The 26,412-nt window shown below is 52.0% G+C and overlaps 2 protein-coding genes across 4 annotated transcripts; both read right to left on the bottom strand.

The window, feature by feature from the left end:
* Window positions 1-671: 671 nt before the first annotated feature.
* Window positions 672-23,134, bottom strand: LOC115400919 (tumor necrosis factor alpha-induced protein 2-like). Of its 3 annotated transcripts, none has more exons than XM_030108984.1 (15): window positions 22,877-23,134; window positions 13,244-13,745; window positions 12,306-12,544; window positions 7,132-7,388; window positions 6,775-7,041; window positions 6,530-6,648; window positions 6,134-6,248; window positions 5,886-5,996; window positions 5,094-5,194; window positions 4,907-5,023; window positions 3,997-4,132; window positions 3,766-3,888; window positions 3,483-3,638; window positions 3,233-3,354; window positions 672-1,979 (listed from the first exon to the last, which is right to left on the bottom strand). In XM_030108984.1, the coding sequence occupies exons 2-15, from the start codon at window positions 13,705-13,707 to the stop codon at window positions 1,685-1,687; spliced, it is 2,622 nt and encodes an 873-aa protein (XP_029964844.1). In that variant the 5' UTR covers window positions 13,708-13,745; window positions 22,877-23,134; the 3' UTR covers window positions 672-1,684. The 3 variants fall into 3 exon arrangements, with proteins under 3 accessions (XP_029964844.1, XP_029964843.1, XP_029964845.1); XM_030108983.1 differs by lacking the exon at window positions 22,877-23,134 and adding an exon at window positions 19,821-19,972; XM_030108985.1 differs by lacking the exons at window positions 672-1,979; window positions 22,877-23,134 and adding exons at window positions 2,218-3,186; window positions 19,821-19,973 and having other exon boundaries at window positions 3,219-3,354.
* Window positions 23,135-23,621: 487 nt separating this feature from the next.
* LOC115400892 (claudin-1-like) lies at window positions 23,622-26,412 on the bottom strand. The gene is made up of 5 exons (XM_030108954.1): window positions 26,196-26,412; window positions 25,329-25,493; window positions 25,177-25,258; window positions 24,339-24,461; window positions 23,622-24,192 (listed from the first exon to the last, which is right to left on the bottom strand). The coding sequence occupies exons 1-5, from the start codon at window positions 26,410-26,412 to the stop codon at window positions 24,102-24,104; spliced, it is 678 nt and encodes a 225-aa protein (XP_029964814.1). The 3' UTR covers window positions 23,622-24,101.

Below are 26,412 nucleotides of genomic sequence, written 5' to 3'. Positions count from 1 at the left end.
GAACACATCACCGCCCCTGATTTGTAACTTCAAACTGAGGCTTGGTTCACAGGTTCTGTGATTCAGTCTCAGAGAAGTTTCAGAACAACTGTTTACTGCAGTGCAGCACCAGGACCGGGACCGTGACCAGGACCAGGATCAGGAGGACCACCAGGACCGGGACCAGGACCAGGAGGACAACAAGGACCAGGACTGGGACCAGGAGGAGCTGGGAGTAGAGCCGCTTCTCCTCCACATGGAGAGGAGCAGCTAAGGAGGCTCAGCATCTGTTGAGGATGGAGCCTCCTGGACGCCTCCCTAGGGTGGAGTTCTGGACATGTCCCACCGGGAGGAGACCCCGGGGAAGACCAGGACATGCTGGAGAGACTGTGTCTCTGGACTGGACTGGGAACGCCTCAGGATCCTCAAGAAGAATCTGAGGACAGGAAGTCTAGGGACAGGAAGTCTGGGCATCCCTGGTTAGACAGTTTCCTCCGGTCCTGGATAAGTGTTGGAAGTGTTGGAAATTTTGAATAAAAACAAGCCGTGAGATTAACCTGAAGTAAATCTGCAAAATCTTTCACAATGAAACACAAATGTACCAAAAACCTTCTGGACTGAAAAACTGTTCAATGAAATCACTTGAACTGATCAATTTTTCCAAACTTGATGAGTAAAAACAAGAAAATGTGTCGATCTGAAGAGTTTTATTGAGTTAATCTTGGATTCTGTACAGATTAATTCCTCCCGTCCACATTTACTGGAGACGCTCCCAAAACCCAGGAAATTCTGAAAAAAAACCAGCCACACTAAAACGCCTCATGAAGATTCGGAGCTCCGAGGGTCCATGAACGCAACACAAAGTTTCAATGTTTCGAGTGTCTTTGAACGCACCACGATGTTTCAGAGCGCAGTGTCCTTGAACGCACCACAGGACTTTAAGATGTTAACGGAGTGAAAGCAGCAGGCTGAGATTAGACATTTACTGTGAAAAGAATCAGCAGGAAGTCAGATTCCACGTCTCATCACACCAGTTCCACCCTCGATCACTGAGCTAACGATTCTCTGCCTGGTTTAGTACCTTTAATTAAAACAGCCTGCAGGAAGGTTCAGGAAGAGCTTCTAATCTGCTGGAGTTCCTCAGGGTTCCAGTCTGGGTCTCGTCAGGTTGTGGATGTGGAAAAGCTTGTGAAGTGAAAACAGACTTCAGGTCTTTTTTCACGTCTTTCTAAGAAACCTGTGAACGTTTAGTTTTGAGTTTTCACTGAAACCAAAACTTCACGTTACAATCAAGACTCTGTTTATTTTCACCACTAGAGGGCCTCGCCCATGGTTTGCTAATACCTCCCAGCTGGCACCTGACTTCACCTGACCATCTCACCGGCTGGAACCCGACTTCACCGGCTGGGATCCATAAACAAGAGGAGAAAATAAAGAATGAAATCTGGTTTTTAGATTTGAAATGAATGAACTGATTTCTGTCCACATTAGAAGAGACTTCACCTCGAAGTCAAAGATCTCCTACAAACATGAGGGGCGCTTCCGCCTGTTAGTGAGGACGCAAAACTCCCGAAGCCTCAAAAGTTCATGAAGGGGCCACAAGGTATGAATCCTCCACCTCCGTTCTCACCAGGCTCCCCGCTCCTCGTGCACGCCGCCCGTTGCTCCTGAAGCCGCGGTTCGAGTCCGAGGCGAGGCTGCCGCCTCACAGGACGTCGTCGGGGTTGTCCTGGACGGGCGCCCGGGCCTTGCGGCGGCGCGGCCGCAGGGCGGAGAAGCAGGAGGAGGCGGTGAGAGCGACGCGGCTCAGGCCCACGTTCAGGCAGTGCACCTCGGACGTGACGGGCACCTCGGCGAACAGGGCGCGGTCGCGGCTCAGCGCAGCGGCGCTGCCGCCGCCGTCGCTGCTCTCGATGTCTTTGACGATGTTCAGGATCTCCTGACGCTCTGCCTGCCGGGTCATCCCGCGGATGTTCAAGATGGCCGACACATGCTTCTTCCTGGAGGTGGAGAGGGGGCGGAGTCAGGGTGAATGATCAGTACTTCTAGGTGCGTTCGACATGAGAAAGCCAGAGGCAGACTTTTAAGACTTTTGAGCCGCCCCGCCCAGATTTGGCCCGGCGTCACTGATACGTAGGACCTACGTAGGGCATCGAAAACTCATGAGACCCAAACGAGATTGGTCACAGAGGAGCTGCTGTGAGCTGCTCCAGAGCAACTCACCGCTACCTGGCCCACCTCTCTGGTTCATACAGGCAGGGGATTGGACCCGAGCCCACTCGGCATCAATGACAACACGCTTCATTTGCATAAATAAACACCCCCGACAGTGGGAGTCATGAGAAACACAAACATGGAGAACCATTACATAAATATCAGTATTACCTTCACACCATCACCCTTAAACAACACAACTGAGAGCTCTGTACAAAAAATGTAAGTAATGGAAACTCCTACATTGACAAATGAGTGTCAAATTTTAAATCCAACTCAGATAACTGGTTTCAGTTCTCATGAAATAGTTAAATGCTAACTAACATTACATGTATCTTCTATAAACTTCAATAAATTATACATTTACAAGCTCTCAGAATATCCTATTTACACTAACTACTACTATGCACTATGACAATTCCTCTGTACTATAGTCATGCTGTCATTCATCTATGAATAAGATGACAAAAGTCATACTACCAACTACTCTAACTACAAAATTTCCAGCGTGTGCCCATTTAGGGAAGAAAACATTCATCAAACTTGACTTCCTCCATGAGGACGTACGCAAACACGATCACAGCCATCTCTGTTGCTGACAGCAGGGTCGTCCGAGTTGGAGGCAGACTTATAACTCCGCCCCACGGCTGCGCCGTCTGCTTCGTCTAGCTCCGTCTACCTCTGGCTTTGCCATCGTGAACGCACCCTCTGATCAGGAGCGTTTCTCTCTGAGGTTTGAAGTGAAGTGATTGGACGAAGTCAGATTGCAGTTGGTTCAAAGGCCACAATTGCAAAAAAAAAGTTGAGCTGAAGTGGTTAAATGAAGCCGGGTTGAATTTGGTTGAAGTTAGATTGATATTGGAGTGACGTTGTTTTCTGTGATGTTAGATTACAACTGCGGTGACGCTACTCTCTGAGTGAGGCAGCTGTCTGGTCGTCGGTTTGAAACCCGCGTGTGTGTGTGTGTGTGTGTGTGTGTGTGTGTGTGTGTGTGTGTGTGTGTGTGTGTGTGTGTGTGTGTGTGTAGAGGGGGTCGTACCGGACGTCTGGGAACTCCCGCACCAGAACCGCCACCTCCATCTGGATGGACGGGACGTCCTCCAGCTGGAGGATCTCCGAGATGTGAGACAGAGCGCCGTCCAACCAGCTGGACGGAGACTCCTGAGCAGCACACACACCAGAGACACACACACCGGGCACACACACACAACAATCAGGTCACCATGAAGGGAGGATTGTTCGGTCTTGAGGAGGGGGAAGACCCCCCCCCCCCCGGGTCTGGGACTCACCAGGTCTTTGAAGAGCACCCTGATCTGCCGGCCTTCGTCTCTCAGCCGTCCCGCCATCCTCTTCCTCATCTTGAGCGAGGTGCAGATGATGCGCCCCCTCATGACGGAGCGGAGGTACTCCATGACCACGCGGCGGTGTACCTCGCCCACCAGCAGCTGAAACACACACACACACACACACACACACACACACACACACACACACACACACACACACACACAGGCATCAGGGCGGCCCGGCGGCGGGCGGGTGGCCCAGCGGGAGGGAAGTGGGTGTGGCTACCTGGTAGGGCGGGCTGTCCATCCGCCGGTATTTCTTGAAGTCCTCCTTGACGGTGGCCTCGATCTGCTCGTACGGCTCGGTGTTGCTCAGCCACTTCCTCTTCACCAGGCGCTCGAAGAACGGCTGAAACACAAGTCTGCCTTTACAGCCGCAGTGTGTGTGTGTGTGTGTGTGTGTGTGTGTGTGTGTGTGTGTGTGTGTGTGTGTGTGTGTGTGTGTGTGTGTCCTCACCCTGATGTGCAGGTACAGGCGGTCTGACAGGACTCGGACTCCCTGCTGGACGATATTGTCCAAACACTTGTTGGCGCGACGAAGAGAATCTTCACTGACCGATGGGTCACACTGAGCACAGCGCTGCACAAAACCCCTGCACACACACACACACACACACACACACACACACACACACACACACACACACACACACACACACACACAAAGAATGAGTTCCTCCCATCATTCAGAACACTGACTGGAGTCAAACTGCCTCTTTTCACCACCTGCTGGTATGAAGTGGTATTACACCACTGAGCAGATGTGGTTAGCTGTGGTTAGTTCTGCTTAGTTAACTTTTCTAGCTCTTGTGGACTGGTTAGCTTTGGTTAGCTCTGGATAGCTAGATGTTTAGCTTTGGTTAGCTCTGCTTACCTAGATAGCTTGGGTTAGCTCTGGTTAGCTCGAGTAAGCTGGTTAGCTTTTCTAGCTCTGGTCGGCTGGTTAGATTTGGTTAGTTGATTAGCTTTTGTAGCTCAGGTGGGCTGGTGAGCTTTGGTTAGCTCTGGTTAGCTAGATAGCTTAGGTTAGCTCTGGTTAGCTCCAGTAAGCTGGTTAGCTTTTCTAGCTCTGGTGGGCTGGTTAGATTTGGTTAGCTCTGGTTAGCTTTAGTAGCACTGGTTAGCTCTAGTTACCTGGTTAGCTTTTCTAGCTCTGCTTAGCTGGTTAGCTTTGGTTAGCTGGTTAACTTTGCTTTAGACAAAGCATTGACTTGCAACAGAGCTCATGATTAAACTAAACCTCTGAGAAAAGTTCTGTTTCCGCAGCGTTTCCGAAATGTCCGGTTGCCATAGAAACAGCCAAAGCTTTGGGTTCTCTTGCCCTTGGAGAGCTCTGTTGGGGTTCTGCAGGGTTCTAAGGTTCTCACCTGAAGGGAGGGCAGCAGTTGACCAGCGCGATGGTTTTGGACACGTATCCGTCCTCGTTGTCTCCCAGCATGCCGCTCTGCATCGCCTCGTGGAACATCTCCGCCTTCCGCTGGAAGCTGAAGGAACCGCAGTGAGGAACGTCTGACAGAGGTGTGTGTGTGTGTGTGTGTGTGTGTGTGTGTGTACCTGTACAGGAAGTCTGCCAGCCCGTTCAAGCTGCACTGAGCCACTCGAGAACCCAAACTCCTGTTGATGGAGGCCGAGCGTTCCAGATCCACCTGCAGCCTCTGAAAGAACCGAGAACTATTCAAGCTTCAGCACAGAGGAACGTCCATTTGCCCCAAGGAACCTCAGGGGAGGGAACATCAGGAACCATCAGGAACCTTCACAGAGGGAACCATCAGGAACCATCAAGAACCTTCAGGAACCTCCAGGAACCTCCAGGAACTTCTTCTTCAGGATCACTCCAAGCACTCCCGTTTATTTCCATTAAAATGTGGAATTTCAGGAACACGTAGAACCGCCACAGTAAAGAGAAACGTTCCTGAGTGATTCTGGTTCTAACTAGACGATTTTCTCACTACAGTTCTCCTTAAAGGAACGTTCAGTGCGACGGTTCTCCGTTCTGTTCTGAGAGAACAAAGAACAGAACGTGTTCAGGAGGCTCAGAGTCCCAATCCACAGCCGGCTGGTCGTGTCCCACTCTGACCACCAGAGGGCGGCAGCAGCTCGAGTATGTGTGTGTGTGTGTGTGTGTGTGTGTGTGTGTGTGTGTGTGTGTGTGTGTGTGTGTGTGTGTGAGATCAGGAAGTTCTCCATGTTGACTTTGGCTGCTGTTAAAGGACGGACACAGAAAACAATCAGTGTACGAAAACACAGCGGAACTGGCCTTTATGTAAGAGGCAGGAAAACCCCGAGTTCACGACTGTGTGTGTGTGTGTGTGTGTGTGTGTGTGTGCCTGTGTGTGTGTGCCTCACCTGGATGACGGTCTTGGCCAGGCTGATCTGGAACTCCTCGATGTGCAGCGTCTCCATCCAGCGCTTCTCCTCGTCGTCCAGGACCTGGCTCAGCTCCGTGGTCACTTTGGCCTGCAGGGGGAGACGCCAGGCGTCGAATCAAACGACCCTGGGCCCAGTGTGTCCGCTGTCATGTGTGAAAGTGTGTGTCCTCTGAGGTGTGTGTCCTCTGAGGAGTGTGTCCTCTGAGGAGTGTGTTTGACTCTCACCCTCACTGAGTTGAGACAGTCCAGCTCCAGACGGTCCACCGTCTCCGCAGACAACAGAGGACTCAGCAGAGAGCGGCTGAAGGGACTGGTGATACACACCGTGCCCAGGACGTCTCTGAACACACACACACACACACACACACACACACACACACACACACACACACACACACACACACACACACACACACAAAATGTGTGAAGATATTCCAAGTAATTTATCGTGTCCAGTGTTCCTCTGGATGTTGTGTGTTCTGGCGGTGTGTGTTCTGGCGGTGTGTGTTCTAGCGGTGTGTGTTCTGGCGGTGTGTGTTCTGGCGGTGTGTGTTCTAGCGGTGTGTGTTCTGGAGGTGTGTGTTCTCTGACCCGGGCCCTGCAGGCCTCGGCTCTCGGTACCTGTTGTAGATGTTGTGCAGCCAGTCCAGCAGAGAGTAGATGTCTGTGATCTCCAGCTCCTGGTCGGTGATGGCCGTCAGGCGCCGAGCAATCGCCTGGTGGTAACTCTCCACGTACACCTGAAGGGTCAGAGGTCAAAGGTGGAGGCGGGAACACAGTTTAGGATTTGATCGATGGTGAACCATGACGACCCCTGAGAACGACCCCTGAGGATCCCTGAGGACGGCCCACCAGGGCGCTCTCACCTGGAAGGGCTGGTACTCCTCGGGGTAGATGGAGACCACGTTGCGGTTGGCGGCCCCCAGGTCCTCCACCATGCGAGCCCGGAGTCGGTCCAGGTACCCGTCCAGCTCGCCGGCCGTGAACTCCGCCCTCTGCGGCAGGGAGCCGTCGGCCGCCTCCTCCACCGCTTCCTTCCAGCGCTGCTTCAGGCGCCGGGGCCGGGGGCCCCCGGGGGCCGCCGCCTCGCTGACGGCCCAGTCTTTGTCGGTCTGCTCCTCTTGCTGCAGGACCTGTGGACGGACGGAGAACCGGTCAGAGACGTGTGAAGAGCCACGCCCACCATGCTCCGTGGCAACGGTCTCCACGGCGCCGGGCCGCACCTGCACCACCAGCCCCAGGTTGGGCCCCGCGGTGGGGGTCCTGAGGGACTCCCGGACCACGGCCCACAGCTCCTTCTGCAGCTCCTCGTACAGCAGCTCCACGTCCTTGGCCTTGCGCCGCCCGCCGTCCTCCGCCGGCGGCGCCGTGCCGCGCTCAGCGGCCGCCAGCGATTCGTTGCATTCCTGCTCCAGCTCCAGGATGTGGGTGTCGGCCAAGAGAAGGTCCCGCTTCTTCACCAGCTGCAGGATCTCCAGGACTGAAGGACAGGGACAGACGTCTCAACACAGCAGGAAACACTAAAGTCTGGTTTTCCATCAACGTCTGCGAACACAACCGGAGGTTTAAATCCCTCAGCAAGGCACCGAGTCCCCCGAAGACGCTCTGGTCTCTACGTTCACCGGAAGCTCGACCACACTGACTCTATCTAAATCCAGAGAAAAGGAAGTTTATGACAAAAAACTATTTCAATCATCCTCAGCGGAAGTTTTCCACCCTGAACAGATTTGTGTTTTAGTCTGAACTCCTGGAGTCTTTTCTCCTCTGAGCTCTGAACAGTGTGCCCACGAGTCCTCTCCGTTTCTAGGTTTTTAATCGTTTTCTCGTTTTCCGGTCATCCTCTCATTTTCTGGTCGTCCTCTCAGTTTCTGGTCGTCTTCTCGTTTTCCAGTCGTCCTCTTGGTTTCTGGTCATCCTCTTGGTTTCCAGTCGTCCTCTTGGTTTCCAGTCGTCCTCTTGGTTTCTGGTCATCCTCTTGGTTTCCAGTCGTCCTCTTGGTTTCCAGTCGTCCTCTTGGTTTCCAGTCGTCCTCTTGGTTTCCGGTCGTCCTCTTGGTTTCTGGTCATCCTCTCGGTTTCCGGTCGTCCTCTCAGTTTCTGGTCGTCTTCTCGTTTTCCAGTCGTCCTCTTGGTTTCTGGTCATCCTCTTGGTTTCCAGTCGTCCTCTTGGTTTCCAGTCGTCCTCTTGGTTTCCAGTCGTCCTCTTGGTTTCCGGTCGTCCTCTTGGTTTCTGGTCATCCTCTTGATTTCCAGTCGTCCTCTTGGTTTCCGGTCGTCCTCTTGGTTTCCGGTCGTCCTCTTGGTTTCCGGTCGTCCTCTTGGTTTCCGGTCGTCCTCTTGGTTTCCAGTCATCCTCTTGGTTTCCAGTCGTCCTCTTGGTTTCCAGTCGTCCTCTTGGTTTCCAGTCGTCCTCTTGGTTTCCGGTCGTCCTCTTGGTTTCTGGTCATCCTCTTGGTTTCCGGTCATCTTCTTGGTTGCCGGTCATTTGCATCAGCAGCTGCTCAGCAAGTCTCGATGCTCTGCGGCTCCACAGGAGGGTTCGTTTGATTCCTACATCAAAGCAGGCCCGCAGAGGATGAAGCTGGAGGCGCCCCAAGAACTCAAGAGATTCCTCCCCCTCTTCATCCTCCTCCTCGTCACCAGTGAGGATTTAGCTTGGTGACATAAGTCCTGGATGAAGTGAAAGATGGAGGGTGGATTTGAGGGTGGAGGCCCCTGGACCTTCTCCTCTCCACCCAGAGGAGGAGGTGTAGTTCTCTCAGAGTACCCTGAGGACTACGGTGCTCCTCCATCAGTTCCAGCCTGCTTCCTGCCGGCGGCCTTGTAAACCAGCAGGATGTTGTGCCGGCTCGCTGCTGCTGCCCACACGTTTCCCCGGACTTCACAGGAAACGAGTGTGACAGCAGACACACTGTAATCTGATTACATCAGGGATCGGCGAGTCTCCAGCTGAAGGCGGCGTCCGGGAGGAAACGTGACTCATGACGTCTGAGTCATGGTGGTGGAGCTGGAGGACAGCGCAGGCCGTCCCCGTCCCTTTAAGAGCCAGGTGCACTCGCACTCCGGCGCAGCGCTGCCATGACAGCTCAAGGCCATGAGTTAGCATATACCCATGAACGCACGCATGCACACATGCTGTGTTTTTGTGAGTTTCCATGGAGACAAACCCCAAGTGTTTTCAAAAAGTTCTGACTTGGGAAGCAGTTTTTAAAAACTTGCATTTTCAGTGACTCCGAACATCACTGCTGTGTACACAAATGCTCAAGGCCAAGTTTTTCTGCGTGTGCGGTCCGGTACCGGGGCGTCTGAGTGTGTTGTGTGTGCGGGTCAGTACCGGGGTGTTAGCGTGTTGCGTGTGCGGTCCGGTACCCGGGTGTTAGCGTGTTGCATGTGCGGTCCGGTACCGGGGAGTGCAAGCGTGCAGCGTGTTCCAGACAGTAGCGGCATTGTTCCGCAGAGCGCCGGCTGTAATGTGAGACACGCTTTCACATATTTCTGCTTCAGTTTGAGTCGCTTCAGTCCAAGGAAATCCAGGACTGAAACCCTGACTCAGCAGCTTCAGACACACACACACACACACACACACACACACACACACACACACACACACACACACACACGACTGTTCATCTATTAGTGGAGCAGAAGTTGTTCAGAATAGAAACAGGAAGTGACGAGTTGAAGTTTCAAGTTTCAACTTCAGCCTGAAAAGTTCAAACACAGATGCCAAAGAAAATGGAAGGATGATATGAAGGTGATGGATGATAGATGGATGGATGAATGAGTGGATGAATGATGGATGATGGATGAATAGATGGATGATAGACGGATGGATGATAGATGGATGGATGGATGGATGATGGATGGATGACAGATGATAGATGGATGATGGGTGGATAGATGATGGATGGATGATGGATGATAGATGGATGGATGGATGAATGATGGGTGGATGACAGATGGATGGATGGATGGGTGAATGATGGGTGGATGATGGACGATAGATGGATGGATGGGTGAATGATGGGTGGATGATGGATGATGGATGGATGATCTGCTGTCTTTTATTCTCAGTGAACAGAGCTCCTCCCTCGTGAACAGCGTATGATAGGGTGTCAGGATGGCCGTTGGTGGTTCTCGGTCTCGGTCTCGGTCCTCCACCTGCTCCACGCCGCTTCGCCCTGCTCTCACGATGCAGTGTGTGTCGCGTACAGAAATATACAGTGCAGCCGCCTTCACTGAGACCGAGCCGTTTCTTTCACTCTCGGAGCTCGGAGCCCCGCTACAGCGTCGTCTCCAAGCTGACTGGCTGCTGCCTATGTGGGCGGGTACTGATTAGCGATTGACAGACTGAGGAGGCCGACAGCTTGGCGCTGCTAATGCTACAGCATCATTGAGAATTTTTTACGTAAGAAGAACCGCCGTGCCGCCTGTCTCTCCCAGTGAGCCTCCAGCTTCAGTGAGTGGAAACAGGTTCAGTCCATTAGAGGCACAGGCCTCAGGGTGGAGCTGATGGTGTTGTTGATGGATAAATAACGGATGATGGATGAACAGTGAATGATGGCTGGATGGATGGATGGATGGATGATGGATGGATGAGTGTTGCTGCTGCCCCCTGGTGGAAGATCTGCTGCTGCTTTGTATCTTCTCTCAGACCTTCTGCAGCAGTTTGAACTTCACCCAGCAGCCTCCGACAGGAGCTGCAGGTCCGACCCAGATAACTCAGAAGACCCAGAAGACCCAGAAGATCCAGAAGATCCAGAAGATCCAGAAGATCCAGAAGATCCAGGAGATCCAGGTGACTCAGAAGATGCAGGAGACCCAGAAGATAAAGATGACCCACACAGCCCATAAAACCCAGAAGACCCGGACGTCGTCAGACCTCCTTCCATTTTTCCGTGCTGGTTTTAGAGGAACGGGCTGTTGGGTGTTTCATTCCTGCTGTGCATCGGCTCAGGTTTCAGCCTCCACGCTCGCATTGGAAGGCAGAATGCATGAAGAGAGCCGCCTTCAGAGAGACACCCTGAGGTCAGCTGACACCGAGCAGAACCCTGGGGTGGAGCAGGAACCGGATCCTGCTCCTGTTCCGGGTCCTGGTCTGAGTCCTGGTCTGGGTCCTGGTCCGGGTCCTGGCCGGGTCCGGTTGCTCCAGGTTTCTCGCCGGGAGTCCAGTAGCAGCGCGGCGCCTCGTTCTGAGCTCGTTGTTTTCACCAAACAGAGCGACGGAGTCTGCGGTGTTTGCACCTGCATCAGAAACCCGAGCCGCTCAAAACAAACCCGCATCTCCAGAACGTCACGAGCACGTCCAGACGGATTCAGACCGACGCGTTCTCCACTGCAAACCACACAACACAGAGAACAGCCTGTTGGCTGACAGCCGGTGACACTGCAGGAGCACCTTCAGATTGAAACGCTGAAGCTAGCTCCGCTGAGGAAGAAGCTAGCTTCAGGTTCCCGCTGTTCTCGAGCGGAACCACGAAGCGTTCTCGTGGTGAGCACGACCAGAGTTTCTATGTTCTCCATTCAGATCAACGTTCTGAAGCTCTGGATAAATAGGTGCAGAACATTTTAAGGCCACGTTTACCCTGTTTCAAGAGGCGAAACATCCGTCTGTTACCATGACAACAGCGCTCAGAGCACAACGGTTTGGGAGCACTGCGGCTCCGTCACCATGGAAATGCCGCCACTGGACCTGCACATGAGCAGCGCCAACTGGTGGTCTATCGTGAACACCACATGGCTTTCAACATGTCTGCTGTTGCCATGGAAACGGAATGGAAAACCCCAAAACGCCATGTTTTCACGTGTGAACATGGCCAAGACGTTCTGTGGCTCTGTGGCACAATGCAACTGAGCGTGTCAACAAGGGTGTGGAGGAACTTTGAACACACACACACACACACACACACACACACACACACACACACACACACACACTGCAAACACACGCACAAACACACACTCAGTCGTTACACAAGCACACGGTAAACAGGGTGCGGTAAACAATGGACGCCCTCAGAAAGTTTCCAGGAGGGAGGAGAGTGTGAGAGCTCGTCCTCTGACCTCCGAGTGTGTGTTTAAAATATCCTCAGACACACACACACACACAAACACACACCCACGCTGATAAGATCTGTGAGACGCAAATAAACCTTTAGAGGCCATAAAGGAGGCGACTCCAGCGGCGAGACGACGCGTTCAGGTGAAATGTTGTCGGGATTTAGAGGAGTGAATCCTCTCCTGAACACATCGCCCAGTAACTGCATCAACCGATCGACATCGCAGCGATCCAGTCAGACTGGTCCCATTCAGTGGACTGCCTCGTTCTGTCGGAGCTAAAAACGATCAGCCCCCAACCACTTCATCTCTGGACCATCTGGCTGACTCCTCCTCCTCACCTGACAGCGGCTCTCTGGGCTTCACCTCCGGCACCGCCTCCTCCTGCACCAGCTGCTCCTCGGGGCCCTGGGATGAGTGGTCGGCCAGGGACTCCCTCTTCAGCTTCCCCAGCCCCACCATCTTCCTGAAGGACAGACGGTTGCTGGACGAGTCTCCGTCCGTCTCTGACGAGTTCAGCTCGCCGTTTATCAGCGACTCCTTACGAGACCCGAGAGAGTCCCGGTATTTACCCGCAAACCTGGGAGGGAGGACAGGAAACACCCCGATTACAAGAGATCCAGCTCATAAAACCTCTCAGAGGTCAGAAACCCCCCATCAGAAAGTTTTTACCTCACCAGACAGCTTTCTCAAGAGATTTACCAAATAAACTATCCTAAAATCATCTTTACAGCCAAAAACTACATTTACCCCAACAAACTGTCCTAAAATCTACATTCATGCCAACATACCGCTGCAAAAACTACATTTACCCCAACAAATTGCCCTAAAAACCATATTTCGCCCAGCAAAAAGCCTCAAAGCCTACATTCGCTCCAACAAACTGCCCCAAAAACTATATTTAACCCAACAAACTGCCCTAAAATCTACATTTACCGCAACAAATTGCCCTGCAAACTATATTTACCCCAAAGAACCACCACAAAAACCACATTTACCCAACACAGTACCCCAAAAACTGTTTACCCCAACAAACTGCCCTAAAAACTACACTGCCATAAAGAAACATTTACCCCAACAAACGACCCTAAAACCCTCCAAAGCAAACCGCCCTCAAACATCCTGCAACCCCTTCCGATCATTTTCACTCGTTCCTTCTTGACCTTCAGTCTTTTCAGTATAAAGCTCATCAGAGCCGTTTGTCCTCGGCGATCTGCCCTCCAGCCTTCTCGCCCAGAGCCTCGTCCCTCCGTCGGGTCACCTGGACGGACCGGGTTACCTGAGCAGGCTGCCCTCGGAGCTCCTCCTGCCCTTCTTCTTCTTCACTGTGGGGGAGGGCGTTCCCTGCAGCGGCCCCTGTGGCGACGGCGTGCCTTCAGCTTTGCTCCGCCCCGACACTCGGAGGTTCTTTCTGAGTTTTTCCAGACCCTTCAGGGGAGACTTGAGCTTGAAGGATCCCTTGGCCGACCCGCCTCCTCCTCCGCCGCCCTTCTTGCCCTCGTTGGCCTCATTCTCGTCCTCCTCGTCCTCGAACGGGTTCCGGTCTCTGGGCGCGTCGCCGTCCAGCAGCGAGCTCCCCGGCGACCAGTGGTTGCCATGGCCACTGTGGGCGTCGTCATCGTCGTTTTGGAAGGGGTTGTGCTGGGGGGTGATGTTGAGGCTCATCCTGCGTAGGATCAGGGCGTTCTCCAAGGTCGGACCACCACCTTTCAGGCGCACCGGCAGGTTCTTGAAGATCGGCATGATGGGGCTGCGGGAGGGGGGGGGAGGGGGGAGGGAACCTGGGGAGGAAGGGGCGGAGACTCATCAGTTCACCAGCCAATAAGAACAAGACGTTTCTCTGGTTTACAAATATTTTGCGCAGTGGAAGATTATCTTTGTACACAACTTCCAAACAGAAGCCGGTGGCGACTCCGGACCCTCGGAACGCTGAGATCAGAACCTCAGCATGAGAACCGATGCAAAGAGAAGGAGCCACAGTCAGTAACTTTTACGGTCGGTCGGTTTTTCAACTGAACACTGAGAACAAATGATAACGATGGTGGATCATTGGGCCATCTTTAAACGCAAAAAACAGGAAGTGTTTGCATGAGAAACGGCGTGCGCGATGCGAGTTTAGAGTCAGATGTTTCATCACGTCCCAGCTCGGCCTGGCTCGGCTCGGCTGGAGCCACGTTCAGGTTTTCTATTAAATCCAGCTGCATTTCCCCGACTGGACAGCAGGTGGAGGTCGCGAGGCTGCATGGATTTTGGGATACATTAGGCCATAAGGGATCCTGGGTTGCCATGGAAACAGACGGTTGACGGTCTGACGCGCACGTGAGGGTTTCACGCAGTCAGATGTGCAGCTGTAACATCTGGATCATCGGAAGAGTCAACCTGAGACAGACCATAATAACCCTCTGCTGTCTGGACATTCAGCATTGCTGCACCTGGGGTGGAGCTGCCTTCACTGCCTGCAGGAATTGTCAGCACTTCCTCTTCAGGAGACACACCTGATAAGACTATTGGTGACTTTATGACGGCTCAGATAACACCGAGGTCACAGCCGGAGTTACGACATCCAGTTACCATGACAACACATCCGCCTCCCTCTGGCAGACGCCTGGGACGGCAGGAGACAGGATGGGCTGGGACAGAACGGGCCGGGACAGGTTGGGACAGGACCGGTTGGCACGGATTAAGACAGGTTCAGACAAGTTAGGACAGGTTGGGACGGGTTGGGACGGGTTGGGACAGGTTGGGATGGATTGGGACGGGTTGGGACAGGTTGGGACGGGTTGGGACAGGTTGGGATGGGTTGGGACGGGTTGGGACGGGTTGGGACGGGTTGGGACAGGTTGGGACGGGTTGGGACGGGTTGGGACGGGTTGGGACAGGTTGGGACGGGTTGGGACGGGTTGGGACAGGTTGGGACGGGTTGGGACAGGTTGGGACGGGTTGGGACGGGTTGGGACGGGTTGGGACAGACATTTCCAGAAAGGACGGAAAAAAAGGTTTTAAAGAATCGTTCATATCGAGTCACTGTAAAAGATTAACGTGGTCGTTAAAAGACGACCAGACAGCAGTCTGGTTACCGTGACAACCTGGTTCACAATGTTTACAGTCGAGCTGCAGCCGACACGTGTCACACTTGAACAACGTTGAATTCGTCCCCATGGCAACACGGGAGCCGTCTGATTGGCTGCCAAGAGATCGCAGGTGACTCAGATCACAAAGACAGGTGAGTACGCACTATAACACACACACACACATACACACACACACACACACACACACGAAGTGCGTAAACATTAACCAAGGTACTGATTAATCGCTCATTACAACTCCTCCTCCTCCTCCTCCTGAAGGTACTGTTGATTTTATACCCATGAGCAGAGAACCTGTTGGGACCAGGGTTCTCCAGCCCTGTTCCTGGAGAACCCTGCAGAACCCTGGAGAACCGATCCAGCAGGCTCCAGTTCTCTCCCTGCTGCATCAACGGGCTCTTACTGGGTTCTGCTCGGTGCTGGGTGGACAGAACCATCAGATCCAGGGAGAGAGCCGGAACATGCCGGATCAGGGTTCTGCAGGAACAGGACTGGAGAACCCTGGTCGAGACCATGGAGCTCTGCTGTTCAGGAGAGACAGGAAGGTTGCTTTGTCAACCAGATTATCGTCCCGTCGTTTCCATGGAAACAGAAAGTTTACAGACGAGTCGCAGCAGCAGGTTCTAAGTGGAACCAGCAGGAATCAGAGAACCGGGAGAACCAACATCCTCAACAAGAACACACTCCTCTCCTCCAGAAATGCACATGCACACACACACACACAGAAATACGCATGCACTCAGAAGCAAACACCCACAGATACACAAACACACACACACACACACACACACACACACACACACACACACACACACACACACACACACACACACACACACACACACACACACACACGTTGCTGGTGTAAAGAGGAAGTGATTCAGAGGTGAGTGTCCATAAATACCCAGCAGTGCGGCGGCGCTGTGTGTGTGTTTTTTTAAAGGGTCGGAGGTCATCACAGAAGCTCCTAGAAACAAACAATAGGAGCGGAAAAGAACCACGATACGGTCCTCCAGGTCCTCCCGACGCCCCGATGCCGGCCGTCGCCACGGCAACACATCCATCACTCCGGGGGACGGGCGGAGGAAAGGTGACAGGGAGGCGTCCCTCAGGGTTCAATTCCCGGTCCACTGCCCTTCAGCAGCATCATGCTCCGATGTGGTGCGTTCAAACACACGCGCACACACACACACACACACACACACACACACACACACACACACACACACACACACACACACACACACACACACACACACACACACACACACACACACACACACACACACACACACACACACAGGCCAGGGTGGAGGCTTGTTTCTCCTTCTTGTGGGATATCTGTTCGTCTTCCTGACTTCCTGTTTGTCATCAGAGTTTTTGGCTTGTGTGTGTGTGTGTGTGTGTGTGTGTGTGTGTGTGAGTGTGTGTGTGTGAATAATGGCTGCTCTGATAAAGACATCCAGGAATGGAAGCCGGATCGGGCCTGTCAGGAGTTGACAGCTGATCTTTGACTTCCTGCTCGGTTTATCAGCGGCGAACATGAACCGGAGCGGCGCCGGCGCGTTCGCTGTCAAGACGCCTCGCGGAGCCGCACGCCGTCCCGTCTCAGGCCCCGTTTCCACGACAACTGCTTTCAAAACGTTCAAACGTGAAACTTTCCTGAAGAACAAACTGAGAAATGAGGCAGGCTGCCGTGGAAACGGGCCTGAGCGAGAGGTGATTCCTGGACACACGTGTGTGTGTGTGTGTGTGTGTGAACACATTTCCACATTCTTGCGTGCGCCGAGCGGAGCGGATCGCGTTACGTTCCTCGCTGAGTCGGCACTTCTGGGCTCTAATGAGACACAGATGCATCGTGGGTAACCGTGACCTCGCAGCCGGAGGGGGTTCTGGGGCTCGGCGCAGCTTCCTGCAGCTTTCAGAGCGTTTCTGTCTGGACTGCTAAACATCTGCCCCCTGGCCCCGCCCCCGGCCCCGCCCCCAGCCCCGCCCCTCCGAGGCAGATGCACCGAGCCGCAGACCAGCTGGAGTTTATTGGCTCCAAAGTCCCATCAGCCACCTGCCGTCAGCAGGCGGGGCAGATTACAGGTGCTAAAGTCCGAAGGACTGGAACACTCGCAGAATGTCAGTCCTGCCGGCGCGGTGGCGGCGTCGGCCCAACCCCCCCCACCCCCCGACGCCATCTCCGAGCGCCGTCAGAACAGGACGTTTGCGTCACCAGAAGCCCGAGAGGCTGCGGCTCTGAAACAGACGGAACCTCCTCAGACCGAGGTTCCCTCCTCCGGCAGGAGTTCAGAACACCTGCTGCAGGAACGCTCCGCTTTACCACGTGCCCTGAAGGCAACACGGCAAAATGACACCGCAGTGGTTTGCAACACGACGACGTCGACATGGTGGTTCCGTCATGTCGAGGTTCTGTCATGTCGAGGTTCCGTCAGGCGTCGTGGTTGTAACGTCGTCGTGTTGAAAACACCACCTGTGGTGACATTTCGCCGTGTTGCCTTCGAGGGGCGTGGTAAAACGGAGTGTTCCTGCTGAGCTCCTGAAGGTCACACGGAGGGCGTGTCAGTCTGATCACAGCGGGCCGACATCTGATCTGAACAGTCACACCTGCTGTTTCCATGGCGACCAAACATCCTGAACACCGCGAAGGAACTGTACTTCCACCTGTTTCTGCAGCAGGAACCGGAGAACCACCGGCTGGCTCCGTCTGAACCGTTTGCCTGTTTGAGTCCGATGCTGTTTTAACGTTGTTTTTAATTGTCTGACTGTAAGTTCTCCGACGGTTCTGTTTCCACGGCAACCACAAAACTGGAAAGACGTCGTCTGGGATTGTTGTTTCTAAAAGCTTCACAGTTGAACACGTGGAGCACGCTGTTGTCCTTTCAGAGAGACTCTCCGTTTCCATGACGACGCTCACAGGGAATCGCGGCGACTGTGCAGGTTTGGAGCAGGAAGGTTTCGGACTCTCACACCTGGATGTGGAGGTCCGCTTCCACAGACTGTACAGTCCTCCGCCGGAACCCGCCAAAATAAAAGCCCCCGCTCAGCCAGCGGAGGAACGCCTTCAGTCTGGCTTCTCCTCCGTTCTTATTTTGGGGGTTTTGGTAAAAAATCTGATTAATCTGATTAAGTTATTTATAAAAATCTACAAAAAATATTCTGACCTGAAACAACAACAAATGTTCGACTACTAAAAATCAACTGAAAGTGTTTCTGTCAGGAGTTGTGGGATTGTTTCGTGGTTTCCAGAGATTCTGATCTCAGGAAGTCGGTTTTCTGCAACCCAGCATTTTTCAAAACTTCCACTTTGGGAGTCGTGTCGAAAAAGCTTCAATTCCAAAAATCTATTTTTTTCCACCCTGTAAACTTCAAAACTTCATTCTGGCTTCAGTTCTTTTTGTTTTTGCAATTTAAAAGAAGACATTTTTGATGCTTTTATTTTGACTTCCTTGACACTCAGTCCGGCTTTTGAGAAGAAGGTTCAGTTTGAAATCGTCAGATTTGGATGTTTTTTTGACGTCGTATTAAACCCTTTCACCTCGTCTGGAGTTCAAAAGAACTGAAATCATCAGGATTCCAACTGAATCGGGAAAGAAGCCGAGAGTCTCCAGCAGCGTCGCCGTGGAAACGGACGCCATGATGGAAGAACGACGCCTTCGTTTACTGTAAACAAGGACGAGTGTGGCCGAGCCCGTCTCTCCGCCTGTCCCTCAGACACGAGCCCGACTGGGGTCAAAGGTCACTGGAGTTCAGAGAAAGTGAAGTTTTGTGGTCTGACAGGAAGTGGAAGCGTCAGAGTCAGCAGGGAGGGTCGCTTCTCCATTCCAGTCATTCATTCACCATCAGTCCAGCTGGGGGGGGGGGGGGGGGGGGGGGGGGGCAGGAAGCCCGGCCGAATCAATACAGCCCGGAGTGGCAGGGGAATAAAGACGCAGCGGACTTTAACCCGTCCACGTTCCTCAGACGGGCAGTGAATGCGGCACTTCATGTAGACAGAGGACGTGTCATTGAACGCAACACGAGCCTTTAGAAATACAAACAACAAACATCCGCCGGAAAAGACTTTAGATGAAAGGTTCCCGGTCCACTTCAAGCTCCAGTCATTAAGAAAGAAAAATACTTTTAGAAACTACACATCTGTTGAAAAGTCGTCCCGACTCGATTCTGCTCACATCTGAATAAATTCATTCAGTTTAAAAGTTTTCTGCACGTTTTTCACGTCTCTTCATTTTTAACAATAAATTCTTGAACTTAACAAACTTTTATTTTCATGACATTTATCAGAGAACAGGACACTTTAAAAACATCACTTGACATAAACCTTCATCAGTTCCACCAGTCAGAAACTGCAGAGCAAAATATTACGACATTTATTTCAGAATGAAATTTTTAAAAATAACAAAAAAATCAAAAACTAAACTTCACTGAGAAATTCTGCTCAAGGCAGAAACCAGTTTAATCCCAGAAACAGGAGAAATGATCAAATGTAATTGAAAATGATCCCTGAGGTAATGTGATTACTCATCCTAGAAATAATCTGATTACTCTTCTGGTCGTGAATCCTCTTTTCTGCGTCACTATTTCACTTTGTTCATGTTTGTGAAGAAGAAAAAGTATTAATCTGCGCCTCGCGGGACAGAAATCTGTCGGATTTTTCTCTCTAACGGACTTTTCTGCAGTTTTTCTCCCTAACATGCGCGCGCGCCCCGGTCAACCCTCGTGCACGCGCTTTGGACCGGCGGCCGGACGGTCGGTACTCACGCGGCGGGCTCATGGTGGCGGGTCAGCGGCTCGGGCAGAGAGGAGAATCCGGGCTGGAGCGTCCTGAGGCGGACAGTGAGACTGCGCTGCTGCTGCTGCTGCTGCTGCTGCTGCTGCTGCTCAATCTGCGGCTCCGCCTCCGCTCGTCCCGCCGCGGCCGCCCGGCGCGCTTTGGCGCGGCCGCAGCGGGGCGTTCAAGGACCGTCGGAAATGTGATTTATTAGGCAGGGAGCGGCGCGTGTAGAGGTCACAGAGGTCACAGAGGAAACACTGTGGTCTACAGGACTGTGACTCGTGTTTCTGGACAGGACGGCCTTCAGGTTCATTCAGATGTTGCTGCTCTGACCCGGAGTCCACTTGGTCACTCAGCTCATTTGCATGAAGCAGAATCCAGCCAGCTTTATGCAAATGAGCTGTGGGGAGCAGGGGTCCGACTCAGCGACAAACTCTGGTAAAACGGTCCAACTTCTCCTTTCCAGAAACCGAAACGCAAAAAACGATGAAACGGAAAGTTTGCTTTGTGATTTTTAGGATTTTACTCGAAAAACTGGAAATTTTAAACATTTTGTTCCTTTAAAGCCTCAGTCAGGTTCTCCTCATGCCATCGGTCAACAGCAGCTAAATTACAAACCGTGTGTGTGTGTGTGTGTGTGTGTGTGTGTGTGTGTGTGTGTGTGTGTGTGTGTGTCTGTGTGTGTGTCTGTGTGTCAGGTTACACATGAATCTCTCAGGAACTGAAAGCAAGTAAATCATTAAGTTTTTTGCTGAAGGTTAAAGGAAGGTGAGTGAAGGTTCCTTCACTCAGGCTCTTTGTGTTTTGTGACTTTCAGCATCGTTTTACACACACACACACACACACACACACACACACACACACACACACACACACACACACACACACACACAGGTTTAGGTTTAAGCTTGTCTCTGTTCTGCCAAGTGCATTTACTAGAATAAAAATCTGCTCTGTGTGTGAGTGTGTGTGTGTGTGTGTGTGTGTGTGTGTGTGTGTGTGTGTGTGTGTGTGTAAATACTTAATGAGCATTGTGTCCTTTCTTTTGTGTTGGGTGTGTGTTCACCAGCTGACTGGGCAATGATTTCCACAGCAGGAATGTAACACACACACACACACACACACACACACACACACACACACACACACACACACACACATTCACCTGGTCCTGAGTCACAGCTGAAATCCTCGACCACAGTGAAAGTTAATGAAGTGGAAAACTGACCAACACATGCATGTTCTCCCTGTGGTTCTAGAGCCATCGTGGTTTGTCAGGTGTTTAACTTGTGGTTCAACCTGCATATTTTCAACAGGAAGCCTGTAGCGTGAAGAGTAAAGGTCCGGACACAGAACCCTGTGGGACTCCAGACAGGCTGAATGATCCGAGGCTCATGAGACTCTCAGTCACTTCATGTTCTCTTCTGCTTCCACAACAAAATGCTGGAGCAATCTGAAATAAAACATCTGTACGCAGAAACATTCCAAACACTCTGAGTGTTTCACAATCTGAAACACACACACACACACACACACACACCACAAAGACGTGGGACCTTGAGATTCAATCCAACAATCCTTCTTCTGATCACAACACTGTTACATAACTGTGATAAACATAAACACGCACACGCACGCACACACACACACACACACACACACACACACACACACACACACACACACACACACTGGTCATAATTTGTTATAGAATTGGTCCAAAGTATTGAAGAGTGTCAGTTTAAAAGATGTGGAATGTTCTCTTTGTGTATTTGTGTGTAGTTGTGCAGCAGCCACTAGAGGCTCTTCATGCAACCCGCGTCGTTTTCAGCAGATAAGATGGACTTTTTTCAAAAAGCTGCGTGAACATCAAACTTTTCTGAAATGAAAACACTTCATTTTCACCATGAGAACAGAGCCTGACCGGAAGTGAATGATGAAGGGAGTTAGCGTTAGCAGAATGAGAATTAACACGTGTTTGGATGTTAGCGTTCGCAGAATGAGTGCTAACATGTGCATTTTGGGAGTTCGCATTAGCAGGGGCGGTGCTAACATACATTTTTCGAAGTCAGCATTAGCAGGGTGACTGCTAACGTGCATTTCGGGAGTAAAGATTAGCAGGGTGAGTGCTAACATGTGCAGTTGGGAGTAAGCGTTCGCAGAATGAGTGCTAACAAGTACGTTTTGGGAGTTAGCATTAGCAGGGTGAGAGGGTGAGCGCTCACATGTGCATTTTTGAGCTAGAACTAGCAAGATGAGAGCTAACATTTGCATTTGGGAGTTTGCATTAGCAGGGTTAGTGTTAACATGCGCATTTGGGAGATAGCATTACCAGGATGATGCTAACATGTGCGTTTTGGAGTTAGCCTTAGCAGGATGAGTGCTGACATGCGCATTTCGGTGTTAGCATTAGCAGAATGAGTGCTAACATATGGTTGGTGGACATCCTGCTCGTCGTGACTCAGCAGATGATCCTTCATTCCTTCATTTACAGGAGAAACACGGGAGACCTGAGACGTTAGCATGCTCTGCTCTCAAACCAGGAAGTCCCTCAGTGAAGCCCTGGAGCTCACAGCGTCGGGCCAGGCGTCCCACAGGGACCTGTCCTCGGTCCCCTTCAGCTCCTCACATGGAAGATGATCAGGCTGCTGAGATGTTGAGGCTCAACAGACTGAAGCTTCAGTTCTGACCTGAAGGAACAGGGACCGTCACGGACCAGAGGACCAACAGACCGGGTCCGGGTCGCTGGATTCTGGTTCTGGTCTTACATGAGTGGGCGTGTCTACCAGCAACTGGACTTTAAGAGACCAGGGAGGAGGAAGACCAGGAAAAAATCTCTAATTCTTCCTCTGAGTCTTCGGTTCCGGAGGTTAAAGTGAGAATTTAACGTTTGCAGACGTGATGAGACTGTCCGTCCTGCTTCCCCGTCTCCAGAACATTTCTCAATCTTCTCATCGCTTCTTGGAAACAAACACTTGAGAATTATTTAAGGAAAAGTGTGTCAGCAGCTAACAGCAGCTATTAGCTCAAAGGCAGCTCCTACCTTGTTTCTTCTTCTGGTTTCACAGAGGAACAGAGTAATCCAGAACCTGTCCTCAGACCAATGCGATCCGGTTCTCCTGGAGTTCCACTCTCACTGCGGTTCCACTGTGCTCCATTGTGTTCTCCTGAGGCCTCGAGTTCCCACTGATGTTCCTGCTCTGCTGACCCAGATGTCTGGCTGTCCGGGTTCCTCAGGGTTCCTCAGGGTTCTGCTGTCTTCTTCTCCTCTGGATCTCCTCCGACTCGTCTCCTCGTCCCCGTCCAGCTCCCTCACAGCTCTGCTCCGGCTTTCCTGTTTGTTTTATTTTCTAACTGCAGCAGGAAATGGTCATCTTTTCCTCTTCCTCCCCGTCCTCCTCCACCCCTCCTCCACCCCCGCCCCCCCACCCCCCCACCCCTTCCTCCCCAGTCTGTCCTCCACCGCAGCAGATGGACGTTCTGCCATTCAGAGGCGTCTGAAAGCAGCAGCAGGTTCCATAAGAGATGGAAAAATTAAACAAAGTTTGAACAGAAATCAGGCGAAACATGGAAAGAGGTCAAAGGTCAGTGTGTGAGGGAGGTGAGGGGTGAGGAGAGCTGCATCACTCTGTGGAAGAGCTTCAAGTTCTCCCAGGAATTCTGTGTGTGTGTGTCTGTGTGTGTGTGTGTGTGTGTGTGTGTGTGTGTGTGTGTGTGTGTGTGTGTGTGTGTGTGATGAAAACACACCAATCAGATTGGAGCAGTTTAATAGTAAAAAAGAAAAAAACCTGTAAATTAAAAACATGATGGCAGAATAGAGTCAAAAACAAACTGGAATGAAAAACAGTTTCATCAATAAAAATCATGTTTACATTTACCACATTTCATTCGTATATGAAGGCAGGATTACACACAATTTTCTACGGATTTTCATTTCTCCTTACAATTTATTAAAATATCAACTTTTTCTCTGCTCCAGGTTTCATTTCCCTGCAGGTTCTGGGAGCGGTGCATCCTGGGAGTTGAAGTTTGCGCCACTTGTTTTAGAACACTTTGTTAATAGTTTGTCTCCCTCTGGTGGTTCAACAGTGAACTGCAGTCAGTGTCTCCATTCAGAATCAATCGGGAACAGTGCTGGTGATGAAGATGATGATGGTGTTGAATCTGCTTCAGTTCAATAGAAACCTGGATGTGTCCTCTGCTGGACCCTGGGGGCCCTGCCCCCCCTCCAGGGCCCTGCCCGGAACCCCTGAAGTCCTCTCTGGGGCTCAAACGTAGGACTTGGAGCTGATGTCGGAGGGAGGCGCTGCCCGGTAGATGTTCGGTCCTCCACTGCCAGACGAGTAATACGAGAAGTGACTGCAGGAGACAGATCAGTGGACCAATCAGAGCTCAGAGGACGGCGCCGTCTTCACGCCCGCAAGCGCCTCTATTTCCTGACACCTGCCTCAGGGCACCATGAGCCCGTTGGAGCACCCCCTGGTGGACAGGAGGGGTGGGCTTACCGAGCAGGAGGAGAGAAGGAGGAGGAGGAGGTCCTCCTGTAGGAGCAACACAGCATGGCTCCTCCCACCAAGGCCAGAGTGGAGGCGGCCCAGCCCAGGTACAGCCCAGACCCCAGCTCGAACCTGCAGACACCTTCATCATCATCATCATCATCATCATCATCATCATTGTAATTAGTTTTCTCAATGTCACCTCAGTTGATTTGTTGTGCAGTTGGTCGGTTAGTTTGTTGTTTGGTTTATTAGTACTTGGTTGGTTGGTTGGTTGGTTGGTTGGTCGGTCAGTAGGTTGTGTTTGATTGGTTGGTTTGTTAGTTTGTGAGCCGTTTGGTCAGTTTGTCATCTGGTGAAGGAGGATGTTGATCAGCTGGTCGGTTGGTTGATAGGTTCGTCAGTAGGCTGCGTGTTTAAGTGGTCCATCAGTTCGATGGTCGGTCAGTCAGTCAGCTGGTCAGAGGTAAGTTGATCAGACTGCTTGGTTGGTCAGTCGGTCATTCAGTTGGTCAGGAAGTAGATGGGTTGGTTGGTTGCTCTTTCAATCAGTCGGTCTCTTAGTCGGATGATCAGACGGTGGGATTGTCAGTCAGTCGATCGGTTGATCAGTTAGTTGGGGGATCAGTCAGACAGTTGGTCGGTCGGTTGGATGGTCAGACAATCAGTCAGTTGGTCTGTCTGTCAGATGGCCAGACAGTCAAGTTGTTCAGTCAGTCAGCGGGATGGTCAGTCAGTCAGTTGATCAGCTGGTTGGTAAACTGGTCGGTCAGAGAGGCGGTCGTTCTGACAGTGAGACAGACAGTTGGTCTGTCAGTTGGTGTAACGCTGTCTGACAGGTACTGACCGGACTCCTGGGTATAACGGGTCATAGAACTCCTGGATTATTCGACCTGCATACCAGGATACTGCGATCAGAGTGAAGGTTCCTGGAACAGGAAGTCAGCGTCACGGCGGCTCACTGCAGCTCTGCCTGTTCTCCTGTGTTCCGCCTCATACCAGACAGGATGAACAGGATCCCTCCGCTCAGGGCGAGCTGGTCCTTGACCCGATCCGACGTCCGGCCGATCTTTGTGCATTTGAGTCCGAGGATGGAGACGATGATGGAGGCCAGGCCGAGCAGCAGGGACAGAATCATCAGGGCTCTGCAGGCCTGCAGGTGAGCTGAGGACGTTCACAACAGACACCTTCCTCTTCAGGAACCGAAAGCAACGAACAGAACCCAGAACCGCTGTATAGTCCTGACTGAACGTGTCACTGTGCTGCCGGGGTGTGTTCTGCTGTTGTTGTATTGTTTTAATGTTGCCGTGTTGCCCTGTTGCTGTGTTCTGGTGCTGCTGTGCTGTCGGGGCCTGTGTTGCTGCTGCAGTGTCACTGTGGTGTTTTTTTTCTTTCTGTTGCCATGTTGTCGTGGTGTGTTTTGCCGTCACAGTGTTTTCATGGTGTATTTCGTTGTTGCAGTGTTATTGTGGTGTTGTTTTTTGCTGTTGCCTTAGTGTCGTGGTGTGTTTTGCTGTCACAGTAATGTTGTGGTGTGTTTTTCTGTGACAGTGCTGTCGACATGTGTTTTGCTGTTGCTGTGGGTTGTCATGGTGTGCTTAGATGTCACAGTGTTGTCGTGGTGTGTTTTTTTCTGTTGTCGTGCTGTCGTGGTGTGTTTTGCTGTCACAGTGTTGTCACGGTGTGTTTTGCTGTTGAAGTGTTTTTGTGGTGTGTTTTGCCGTCACAGTGTTGTCACGGTGTGTTTTGCTGTTACATTGTTGTTGTGTGTTTTGCTGTTGCCATGCTGTCACGGTGTGTTTTGCTGTTGCCGTGCTGTCACGGTGTGTTGTGCCGTCGCGGTGTTGCCGTTGCCGCGGCGCTCACCAGGCAGGCCCAGCAGCGTCTTGAAGCGGCTGCACTGGATGGAGCCCATGGACGTGGCGGCGCAGCTCATCCACAGACCCTCGAACTGCCGCTGGCTGCTGGTCACCGACTCCGCCTGGCTCCTCACCCTCCACAGCTGGGAGGAGGTGCAGCTGGACTGCAGGCACCACGACAGCACGCCCAGAATCAGACCCACAACCTGCAGGCCCACAGCCAT

The sequence above is a fragment of the Salarias fasciatus genome, chromosome 14, assembly GCF_902148845.1.
Source record: "Salarias fasciatus chromosome 14, fSalaFa1.1, whole genome shotgun sequence".
Lineage (NCBI taxonomy): Eukaryota > Metazoa > Chordata > Actinopteri > Blenniiformes > Blenniidae > Salarias > Salarias fasciatus.
Note: the sequence above shows the minus strand (reverse complement) of the source record. Positions and strands in the feature narration are given on the sequence as shown.